Raw genomic sequence first — 12,563 nt, forward strand, 5'->3', positions numbered from 1 at the left:
CAAAAAACCAGCCTGGAGATGGCCATCAGGCCACCACCTTGAGACAAAATAGATAATCCTTCCTTCAGAGAGCTGTCCCTCTCTTCTTACAAGTAATTGCCCTTCTTTGCCTAGATACAGTATTTTTGTATACTGTGGCTTTCCATAAGCATAAAGAATACTGCCTGATCACTGCATCATTAAGGATGATCTGACTCCACTGTGATTTCTCATTTTTATGGCATTTTACACTCGCACTTCAATGAATGTGATTCCAAATCTAGATTTTTGTACAGTTAAGCAGCTGGGCACACTGTCCATATTCACTGATGGAAAGAAATGTTAGGTTTGATTAGCTGAGCTGCTGACCATACAGCACAATTTAGAACCCTTGCACTAGGTGTCACCTTGGAGTCACAGCTCTCATCCATTGTGCAGGCACTTTGAAGCAGTTTGGGCTGTACCATCAGCCTGCACACTGATCTACAACAAGTGAAAATTACTTGAACAGTGTTTGTCAAGGTTGATTTAGTTACTTTGTTTGGGCTTTTAATAATAGTATTAGAAGTCTTTGTTCCTGATGGATTTGACATTGTGCCATTGGTTCATTAGGATTTGGTTGACTGTTGTGCATTATTTAATTTGCACTCACAGTATGCTTTGTAATAACTTGGTCTTCATTCTCGCAATAGATGCTGTGAATATCTATTAAGAACAGTGCTGACTTGTGCAATGTGTAACAGAATTCCTTGCAAAAGAATACTTAGTGCTTTATGTCCTTTAGCATGGGAAACTAGGGTTTCCAAATAACAATAGAAATCTTTCTTAGAAAATTGTTCCTGGGGCAACCATAATGGGAAGGGTTTCAAATTGGATGGAAAGCATTGACACAAGCTGCTGTAGATGCCAGAAGTTTACATGGTTTCAAAAAGCAATTAGGCACAATTATAGAAGAAGAAGAAACCATGAAATGAGACTAAACTCTGATTGATGGAAGCTGGGAAAGGGTCTAGGGACAGATTGTTGCATGCCCCTTCCCCAGGAGTCTGCTACTACCTGCTGCCTCAAGAACATACTGTTCTCACCTGAACCCATATCCATAATTTCTAATGGTGTTAAATTAAGAAGTTTCATTAAGTGCATTTAGGAAAAGTACCACCTATCTTCAGGTTAACAACTTGCAAGTTGTTGGGAATTTTGCACTAAAATCATCCTTCGTACCTCATTAGTATTCAGATCCTCTTCTCCCCATTAGCTTCCTTGGGGAGAACATACACATTGGATTGCACTACAATCATGGGCATTTGAATGCCAGCCATGCCCTTAATTGGATGGAGTCTTGCCTGGTTGCTGGCAATAGAGCACTGATTCTCAGTACAGTTACTAGCCTCAAGTTCATTTATACTAGAAGGTGCATTTTAGACAATGGGTGTGTGTCTGCTTTCAGGCAGGATCATGACTGCTGAATAGTGGAAGCTGACTACTTGGTTAAACTAAACAGAAAACTCTAGCGGAGCACAAGCAATACTTTCCTTTGACACGTAAAAAGCATAGTCAAGTATACAACAGTGAAAATTCTACTCATTTTGTGCACAGGAGGCAAGTCCTGCCACCAGTGAGATCTTACAACATGATCAGCATCTTGAAATGTTCTCCATGTGCCCTCTTTTCATCCTGACTGTGGAGAAGGTACAGTGCCTTACAGAAGTTGTCACTGATGCTCCTGATGACTGTCACAAAACTGGGATACATGTAACTGCTACTAAACAGCTAAAACTTCACTTGTTCTAGACAGACCTCAACACAGCTTACCAGCTGGATTTAGTCATTTTAACAATGCCTTTTTGATAAGATCTGGAAAAAAAACAAAGCTGAAAAGCAGTAAGGAAAGACTTCAGAAAGGTGTAGTGCTAACAAACACACAAAAGACTTATTAGTTTTGGATTGGATTTTGAGGTGGTTTTGTTTCTGCTAACAGCATCTGCTCCCATTGATATCTCATCTAAGAATGACCAAAGAGTAGTCTCTCACATTTCTTGTATCTTGTTCTGGAGTCTCCCTTGCTTTACTGTGATGTGAGATTCCAGAGAAACTGGAATATCTTTGGTGTCTTTGTCCCCTTCCTGATTGTACCAGTCACCTCCCCTCTTATTTGCAGCCACTAACACTCCTGTGACAGCCAGTGCTTAGATGATAAGGCAGCATTAGGAAAGCATTTAATTAATGTTAATTACTTAAGATAATTTAGCTGCTGGAAATAAGGCAGCTAAACTAGCACCCTGTGACCAGGCAGCCCTACAGGCATCACCACCAGACTCCTAAGGTGCAATCTGGTTGACCTGGAGGAAGCAGCCTTTCACAGATGATACCCAAAGCCACACTTCAATTTTTCCCAAACTCAGCAATTATCAGTTCTCACTGACTTTGAAACTAATGGGAATTAGAAGCTGGGGGATGCTGCCAAGATGTGCCAGCTTCCAGCTGTCAGGAAGGGTAGAACAGCCTCTGTGTACATCTTCTACATGGCATCTTGCCTTTATCTGTGTCCCTTCTGTGAGATTACCTGATACTGTTGCTCCTGATGTGGCAACGTGATGCAAGAGACAAATATGATCATTAAATCAGGATTTGAATTTAGGAATGCTGGATTCATCATAGATTCTCTTCTCACCCCTTAGGTGGGTCACTAAACCTCTTTCCTAAGCTGTTCTGACAGAGTTAAAGCTGATAGCATCTACAGATACTGTGACACTCAATCAATAGATGTCTGTGAAGTTGTTTGTAAACAACAAGCACCAACTGCTAAGTCTAATTATACAGATAGGTTTGATAATCTTCTTTTTGTGAGAATTTCAGTATTACACAGATTAACCTTTTGATCCAGAGGGGAAAAAGGGGAAAAAAATAAAGATTTCTGCTGGTATTATAGACCAATGTTGGCAATAGACCTCTATAGCTTAAAATATGTCATCCCTACTGACATCACTAAATTTCCCATGGATTAACTGACAGTGATAGTTCAGAACCCAGGGGAGAACTGTACTCTTACAGGGAAGTCATATCAAGAAGGGGGGAGAGGGGGGGGAAATTATCTTCTGGATTGTAATGCTTAGTTGTCCTTCCTGTATAGTTTATATGGAGTATCATATAAAATTTAAAGTGGAAAAATTACTATTTAATGGAAATTATGAAGTAGCTTGTCAAACAGAAACCTTCATGCTTTTCTGAGGTAACTGTAGACCTGAATCCTCTGATATCTGCTAACAGATATTTACCTTGAGAAGCCTACCTACGTGCCTCTATGTGTTCACATATGGTATCAGCTAAGCTTATAGCACTATGCCTGAGAAGGGAAATTTTTTAAAGGAGGTGAAATTTCTTTGGTATGTTGATAATTGCTGACAGACCCAGGACAGCACACTTCTACAGGACTTCAGCAGCCCTACTATAGTGTTTTGTTTCTAGATTGTGACCAAGGACTTCAAAGCCAGGAGGAAAACTGAGCCATGCACGCTGTGGGCTTAGAGCACTGAGCCAGGCAGTACCTGCCGCCCCTCTAGCTCCCTGCCAGCATTGACAGCACAGCTCTCCAGTGTCTTCACAAGTGCCCTAAAACAAATAATTGGATATTTCCTGGCGTAGAGCATCACAGCGGGTGCCACACAACTCCTTTGACAGACCATAGGCACACTGCAGCTCACTGCAATATCCAGCCACTTACCCAGCACATTACCGTGTCCCTTGTTTTCTCATTTGTATAACTGCAATGGGGCTTCACGTCAGAGGATTATGAGGCTTCAGAGCACAGCAAGAAGAGATGCTTTCAGATGCAGGAGGGAGATGGAAGAAGCTGTAGATGTGAGTTATCAGCCTGCTGGCTGTGACTGAGCAGCTGCCTTAAGGTGTAGTAGCTCTGTTACCCATTTTCTTAATACAGGGCTCCTCACTAATGGAGCCCTGCCATTTCACTAAGCTTCACATAGCAGCATCAGCTTCACGAGAGAATGCTACTCAACTACTCGAAAAGAGCATGCAAGCTTGCAGGCAGATGTTCATTTACTCAAAACACTGTAAAGGTGTTCTATACACAAAGAACATGCTCGGTGTTATCTGTACGTAACAAGAAATACCACAGCACAGCGACCCGTCCGTGCCGGACGCCGGGGCAGGCCTCCCGCTTTCCCCCGGTAACCTCTCGGCGAATGCCCAGCACGGCCTTCCCCTACGTCCTGCGGAGGCAGCGGCACCCATGGCGACCGCCGGCCCCAGCATCCCACCCGCCCGAGGGGGAGGCCGGGCGGCAGGGGCGGCGTGCCCTCAGGGCTCCCGGCCGGGCAGGGCCCTCAGCCGCGGGCGGCGCGGCGCCGAGGCGGGAGTGGGCCGATAGCGGCGACGCAGGGCTGCGGGCGAGGGGCGGGGCGGAGAGCACCCGTGGCTGCCATGGCCGCCTCCCCCTCCCCGCCACCTCCCTTAAATACTATGGGGCGGCCGTAGCTGCGGCGGGAGCCGCTGCCGAGTGCACCATGCGGGCTGTCATTGCCTTCGCCACGGCGCTGGGCAGCACGCTGCTCGGCGGCTGCCTCCTGCGGCTGGGCGGCGAGCGGCCCCTCCGAGCCAGGTAGGGGCCGGGGGGCCTCGCTCCGGGGCGGCGGAGCCCGGGGGCGGCCGGGAAAGGAGGAGCGGTACGGGGCGAGCCCGCTCCGTCCCGCGCGGTGAGCGCGGCTCGGCAGCCGGCGGGGCAGCGCCCGGCGGGGAGCGGCTGTCTCCCGATGGCGGCTCTCGACGGCTTTGACAACTTTTGTTATCCCGTCTTGTTTGCCAGGGGCTGGGAGGAGGAGGCAGAGGTAGCGACCGTCACTCCGAAAGTGGTGCGAGCCCTCAGGTCTCCTCTAACGTCCCTTCCTCGGGCCGAGAACAGGTAGGGGCTCGGCGCTGCAGCTGCTGGCGGGGCGGTTTGCTCGGGAAGGTGCGCGGGAGCTTGCTTCAGTTCGTGCATCCTTTTTCGAGTAGCTCAATCGGAGGGAGAGTAGGGGCTTATTAGAGCGAGAAAGTGGAAATTCCCGTTAACTTTGTTATATTATTCGCTAATAGGGCCTCTTAATGATGGCTGTCACTCTCTTTGGTTTTGAGCCCGGTAAAATGTGGCATATGACAGCTTTGTTGCCACACGGTGTAGAAAGTCCTGGATGCTGTGTGCCAGGTGTCTCTTATTCTCCTCCCCAGGAAGCTGGGGCTGAGTAGATTACGATCGTTTTGGAATGCGTATTTTAATTAAAAATGCAGATTTCTCCTGAAGGCCAGGTATATGAAGGCTCTTTCATTTTGTACAGTGTCTTACTTCTCAGGAGTCCTTCCATCTGGTCCCACGCCTTGATCTTTTACATCAAGTCGGATCTTTGCTTTGCAGCCTGTTATTTCATGCTGTGAAGGTTCATATGAAAATAATTGGTAGAATAAGCTGTCAAACAAGTTGCGTGAGCAATTATCGGCATTAACCTCAATGTTTTTGTTCTCTTGAGTCTTCACACGCTGTAGGAAAAGTAATAGTGCAGAAGAGGATGGAGTCATCCACACATGAGATGTTGCTGTGTAAGAAGTAGTTTGTAAACATTTTGCTATTCTCTTCTGCTCTATATAGCCTCATTAACATTGTAGTTCCAGTTATAAAAATAGAAAGAACTTGGGAATTGGGTCTTTAACTGAAATTGTGATGTCCTGGCTGTATTGAAGTCAGTGGTGACAGTGCAGTTAGCCTTACTGAGACCAACATTTCACGCAGCCTCCTGAAATGTGAGGTTGAAATAGCAAGCATATGCTTTCCCTAAGTGAATCCAAGGGACAATAGTCTTAATAACCATCTCAGCATATGGTTTCTCACATGTATCAAGTGAGAGCTCTGGTGCTCCATGCTTCAAAATTTGGAACTACTGTAAGTTTAAAATGTCATTCAGAATTAGAGTGAAACAAAAGGAACAGGAGCAGGCTTCTAACTACTGTTCTTCTGGCCTGCTTCTCTTTCCTGTGTTAATTTTTTCCCTTTCTGCTTTTTTTCCTTCTTTTCCACTCCTTGCTATTTATTGGTTTGCTGTATGTACTCTGTCCTGCTTTGGGTTCTATAGCTGTCACTCTTTTTCTCATTTCTGCTCTGTTTTGTGTTATGTCTGTGGCTCCCCTTTGCAACAGTCTTCCTGCACTCAACCTTTCCCAGTTAGTTTCCAAGCTGCAGCTTCCTGCCACTCATCTCTACTAAACCATGGAGTCAAATTGACTAGAAATTCTGGCAGAGAGCACTTCAGAGAACAGAGCCTAGCCACTTCCCATCTGCTCTTAGTGCAGTCACAACAGAAGCAAAGAAAGTGTAGGCAACACATGCTGAAGAGGGATGGAAGACCATGGCATGTATGGGTCAGTTGGTAATCCCTGTAATAAAGCAAGTGAGCATGAGATTTTAAATGAATATTTTTCGTTAAACTGCTTGGAGGATTTTGACACCAATTTGGAGCTAGTTTTCTTCAGCCTCAAATTGTATGTTTAGTGACTAAGTGACTGCAGAAGTGCAACAAGTAGATTATTTGTCTGAAAAATTTCATTTCACTGTATCTCCTATTTCTGTAGTGTCTTTGGAGGGAAGGGTTACTGGTGGAACCAAGGAGAGGATGTTCTTTCTCACGTGGGTGGCTGTGCTCAATAGGTTGTCTTGACAGTAGTCTGTGGTGCCTTTGGTATCTGAAGGAGAGAGCTGCTGGAGTGACCAGGGGCTGTGTCCTAATCCAGAGAGCAGCTGGAGTGGGCAGGGAGCCATGCTGGAGGGATTTGATTCAGACAACAACTGGACAGGGCCTGACTAAGGGCCATGCTGGAGAGATACCGGAGAGCATCTGGACTCATTCAGGAGATTCAGACCAATCCCTCCATGATGGAGGTGGATGATATGGGCAAGAGGAATGAGGTTCCAGTTTTCAGTAGGATTCTGCTGCAGAATCCATGAGTATAGCAAAAGGGTAAAGAGCCCATGACTGAAATATGCTGTGTAGGTATTAGTGAATTTTTCAAATGAGGCAGTGTTAGTATGGTGATGCTAAAACCTATGAACAGTCTATTGGTGCGTGCTTTCCAAGTGTAGTTCTCCTAAAATAGCCTGAGGGTTTGAATAGCAGTGCCTTGTTGCTGTGTCCCATTCCGCATAAGAGAGTGTGCGATGAGTTAGGTTAAACCCTGATCACTTCATCAGTCGGACTCATTTCTCTGGCAAGCAAATATTTTTGTCCCCAGCTTTGGTGGGAGGAAATTTAAAAGAAAAAAAAAAAAAAAAAGGCACTTTCCTTGTTGAGCTCCAGTCAGTTAGTAGATGATTTTCAAGTATCGCAAACAAACCGCTGCTCTTACTGTGATCTCTTTTGCTGTTGGATGCAGATCTGTAATCAAACATCTCTTGAAGAATCTCCAAGCCCCTATTATACTGCTGCCTTGCAATAATGTAAGCTAATCTGCTCTTTCAGTTTGAGTAATTTTTTTACAAGGATGAAATTGAAGGATGAAAGGATGAAAAGTAGGAGATTGGTTCAGAATGCCTTAGATTTCTAGGCAGCTGCCATGCACAGCAGTGTTTAATTAGATGGTGACTAGGCACCTAAAGTTCTCTGAAGATCTGTCTTAGTAACCTTGAAGATGCGGTTTGGCTCTTACAGAATATTTCATACCTCTTTTCTTTGTTAAATGTTAGAAATCTCAATCGATGTGACTGCCTCTACAGTGTGATTACTAGTTTTTGACCTGGGCTTATTTCACGGTCTGTATCTGTTATAGAAGGGTTTCTTACTGAAAACACAACCGTTGTTAACAAGATTTCTTTAGCAGTCCCCAGATTTCTCCATTTGAGCCGTATCATTTATTTTGCAGAATTGTCGTTCTCTGGCAAATCATCATGCCTGTGCCTTATACCATCTTCTGGTGTTTTAAACTGTACCTGCAAGTACGGCTTAAACTTGCATAAGCCAGCAGTGCAACCAGAAGCAGTCCTGCACTTGTCCCACCTTTAGACACTCGCTTCTCTCACTCTGCCTGCATTTGTGATAGCATACATGTTTGTGTCATCTCAGCATTAACAGCAAAACGGAAGGCTCAGGGCTGCTAGTGCTGTTCAGGGGAGGATGTTAGTGATAAGAGGATCTGAGTAGTACTGTCTGTCATGAAGCTCAGAGTGCGCTATGTTAAACCTGAAATTCTAGCTGCTTTCGTGGCATGTGGAGCAGGTAAATAATGCCAGCTGCTACAGGGAAGGTGAAAATAGTCTTCTCAAGCACCATGTGTATGCATTTTATATACAGATAATAACAAGGCAGCAGTTTGTATTGCTTATTTTAGGGCATTTGCTTACTATTTTCCTAGCTATCTCTGTCTTTGCAGGTTCAAGGCAAGCGCAGTGTGGAGACTATTGAGGTAATTGAGCGGTGGGAGGAAGTGATTGAGGAGCTATGAGTAAACAAGTTAGTATTGATACAGTGTTTCACAATTCTCATTTCTCCAATTCCTCCCTTAGAAGCAGATCTTTATGCAGGCCTAGGGAATAAACAACTATTCCTAATTAACTATGCTACAGAGACCTGTACATTCTGTCTGCTGTCAAAATATTGCATTCTGGCAGGCAGAAAGGGAAGAAGAGGCAGACTATTACAGAGATTGTAAACAGTAGCGTAGTGTGTTGCACAAACAATTTGCTACAGTTTAGATTAGTCAGCATTGGTGGCCCTTTACTAATTTTACTGCTGTCTTAGTATTCATTCCCCTCATTTCCAAGTGATGCATGCAGACATATTTTAAGAGCACATTTCTAATGCGTGCCTCATGTATTAGTTCTGTCTAAATGAATAGGTGTTCAGTTGAAAGCTGCTGCCAGGACATATTTATGTTCTGACAGTGGTGAAAGGTTTCCCAGCCTTTTTCTGTTCTGTTTACTTGGTCCAAGTGAAACTGCTCTGTCATTCTGTCTCTCACACACTGTTGTAACATCATTTTGGTGTAAGTACCTTATTTTTTTCACTTTACCTTCTATGAGAATCTGGATATTGCTTGTAATGTTGTATGTCATGCAGTTAATGGATTTTATAAATAAAAAATATCTGATGTTACGTATAATGCTGGTGAATGCACTGAAGGTCTACCAAATAATTTCAGAATGCAGCTTGTCTTAAAGACCTGATTTAGCATTCCTTAGATAAGCAAAACCTCTGGGAATTTGAACAAGGATAGTAGGATAGGTCTCTTTCACAGTTACTGTGATTAATGTTACAAGACAAATTCTTACTCCTATAGCTTGATAGAGCCATTTTTATAGTCCATTTCACCAAGGATTTAAATGGTGTATTGCCTTATTAATCAAGGTGTTGTGAACCTTAAAACACTGCTATATTCTTATCATCTGATTCATTTGAAGTGGTGTCAAAGATAGCAACAAAAAGCAAACTTGCTAGGGAAGTGTGGGTTACAGGTTTTTGACTACTACTATTCAACTAGTTGAGTATGGGATTCAAATATAAATGAATCTTTTCAAGGGAGAAAATAAGTCAGCAGGTATTCACAATCTGTATGGTGTTGATTGATGCCTGAAGGATATAAATGTACAGCTTTGCATGCAGAAATTATCCTGTTTAGCTGGAGGTGCTCAACTGGAATGCATTAGGGTTCTGTGCTGTTTCAGGGAGAAAAGAATGGAAAGACAAAGGGGTTCTGCTGGACAAGGAGTAAATAAAGCCAGTTAGTAGGATTTTCCTCTGATGTGGAGTGTGGTCTTATCTCCCTCTGAAATGAGGGGTGAAATTTTTGTTGCTTTTAATGCTGCCAGTCAGCCTGGTCTTGAAGTCTTCTGAAAGTCTCATCTCACATTCATTCAATTTTTACAACTGTTTTTGTAGGAATTTAGAGGACTGGCCTTTCAGCCCAGGGCATATCTTTGTTATAGTATAATTCACAGCACTATGCTTCTGATTTTTTTCCCCTATTTTTTCCTACTGTCTTTTTTTTTCCCATCCTTTTACCCTCTATCAATTTTCCCACTCTGATTATTGTGGGGTTTTTTGTTTGTTTGTTTGTTTTGTTTTGTTTTTTTTGTGGTGGGAGGGATGAATTTGTTTTTAAAGGGCTTCCCTTTTCTTTTTCTTGCTGTGTCACCACTCCCCTCAGATTCCTAGCAGAAGTACCTGGTGATTCCCTGCACTAAGGCTCCTTCTAGTCTCGGAACTGAAGGCTCTAGGCACAGCAGAATCGACTCTGCACTTCCCTTACAGTTGCTCAGTTTCTAGGGGTATCCTGGAACAACCTGCTTCTCCAGTCCAGTTAGTAGAACGTGATTACAAATGGGATGATCAGATGACTGTTTTTCTCTGAGCTCCCTATTTTCTTTCATTTTTTTTATCAGCATTCTCCCAAGGAAATACAGGTTCTTCTTGAGCTGGACACACAGACTTAGAGGTTATTCACCATAGGCAATTCATTTCTCACTGATTTTTTGTTAAAACTTCTATTTTGTTTGTGTCAGGTGACTCTCAGGACCTAGGCTCCGTCTGAAGTCTGTTACTGCAAGGAAGTGGGTGCAATCCATGTCTTGCAGGTTTTTGCGGTTTAAGGAAATGTTGCATGTTGACTTACTGTGAGTAAAATATAGAATAACAACATGCTGATAAATATGGCATATGATCTTAACGTACTGTGGCTTTATTAAAGTACAGATGGTGTACTTTCTGAGTACCTAGAATTGTCATAGGAAGGATGTGGCTCTCAAGCTGTTAGTATGTGATTTAAAAAAAAAAAAAAAAAAACTTCCATATTTGGGTCAATAAAGTTGGCTTTGAGAACATCTAGCAATCTAAGGGAATTTTAGCAGAAATGGCCATTTTGTCTGTTTTGCATGTTTAAGTCAATAGAATATAATGTGGTTTTCACTTCGAGTTCTCATTTAGTTTAAGAGTTTGCAAACTGGCTGCATGTCACCAACCCGTGACGCACGTTATCTGGTTGCACTGAAGAAGTTGTAGTGCAGTTCTCAGTATTGTACCGAGACTGTCATCCTCTAGATAAATTCATTTAGTGATAAATGTTGCCTAGCATGACTGTCCAAAGTGATGAGAAATCTAATCTGAGTCTGATGTCTGCATAACTCTGCTATGAATAATGCAGGAGAAGTCTGGAATGCCACTTGCACACCCCTTTATGTTTGAATGCAAAAATTTTCCACTCGTGAAGCAGAAGCCACTCTAATGATGAAACAGGCATTCAGAAATTTCACCTTTACTGGAAGAAGTCATTGTTTGGTGTGTCTTGGAAAAATAGTTTTATTTATGTATCTTTCTGCACCATATAAAGACTGTCCAGTAAATTTTATAGGGAAGAATACACAGAAAAAGCATTTTGGCTGCATTGTATGGTTAAAGAATTTGGGTAAAAATCACATTGGAGCCATTTTCACCAATCTTTGTATGGGCTGTGGAAAGGGAAGGCTCCTTTTGCTTTTCCTCACACTGACAGCTTTAAACCTGATTTAATGAAAAAAAAAATGGAACTGTAATTTATTTTGCTCATTCTTTTTTATCTGACTTTTTCCTTCTTGAATTTTTCAAGTCTTGTAAATGTGTGCATAAAAAACAATTATATGTGAAATAAACAAGACAATTCACTTCAGTTGATCACAGCGCTATGAATTTAAAATGTTAGAAGTCTGTTGATTAAAGCTTTTATTTGGTTGAGAGAATGTTATTTACCACCTCCGCTGGCCTCAGGACGTAAATTACCAGAAAGCTGTAAGGATCTTGTAGTGAGCCTCTGCGCAGAGCAGAATCCTGCTCGTGGCAGGTTGGCTGTCCTCCAGCTGTGCCTGCAGGTGCTCCAGCAGTGGTCTGGGTGCAGCTGCCAGCCAGCTCCTGCCTGCCCAGCACTCTGTGCTGGAGGCCTCTCCTCTGCCCGGCTGTGGCCCTGAAGGGCTGTGGCCACTTGCCTGACCAGTATCTGGTGTCTCAATTCCTCAGCTGCCTTAAAAGACCATTTACATCAGTAACATGCACTTGATTTATTATAATAATTATTCTTTTTTTTTTTTTTTTTAAGACACTTTTTATAGAGCTAAGCTTTGCCTGTAGCCATTTTGTTTAAACTGTGTCTTCAGAAGGGTTGTTTTCAGCTTATTTAGAAGCATGGCAGAGGAAACATGACTTATGCTAACTAAAGATGTTTGGGAACTGGTCCATCTGCTGCTTCTGTCTGCACAGAAACACTCTGGCCAAGCTGCAGTAAACCCATGTACCTGGGTTGTAAGCAGGGCATCTGCTGTCACTTACTGTGGTCTGTGGAGCTGTGCACCTGACCCTCTGAACTGCGAGCTTTGAGAGCCTTCTGCTTTCTCATTTGTATGTCATTCGTTGAGAAATAATTAGATAAGAAAGCTGGATGCGAAATCAGCAGTGGAGCTCTCAGCAGGTAGTGCCAGCTGTTATTGTCTGTTACAGCCTCTGTAGAATTGAAAGGACAGGGGTTTGCATTGTGTTGTTCTTAACATTCCCCTCAACAAGGGACGTGCAAACTGCATCGTTCCCCAG

At 43.2% G+C, this 12,563-nt stretch overlaps 1 protein-coding gene across 1 annotated transcript in view; it reads left to right on the top strand.

Moving 5' to 3' along the window:
* Positions 1-4,351: 4,351 nt before the first annotated feature.
* The window catches only part of ST8SIA6 (ST8 alpha-N-acetyl-neuraminide alpha-2,8-sialyltransferase 6), a 45,394-nt gene continuing 37,182 nt past the window's right edge, over positions 4,352-12,563 (top strand). Inside the window, exons 1-2 of the mRNA XM_085227327.1 lie at positions 4,352-4,597; positions 4,802-4,897. Of these exons, the coding sequence (XP_085083453.1) occupies positions 4,503-4,597; positions 4,802-4,897 (191 nt within the window). The 5' untranslated portion in view covers positions 4,352-4,502. The remainder of the gene's footprint in view (positions 4,598-4,801; positions 4,898-12,563) is intronic.

The sequence above is a fragment of the Meleagris gallopavo genome, chromosome 6 (assembly GCF_905368555.1).
Source record: "Meleagris gallopavo chromosome 6, MGAL_WU_HG_1.1, whole genome shotgun sequence".
In the NCBI taxonomy this organism is placed as follows: Eukaryota; Metazoa; Chordata; class Aves; order Galliformes; family Phasianidae; genus Meleagris; species Meleagris gallopavo.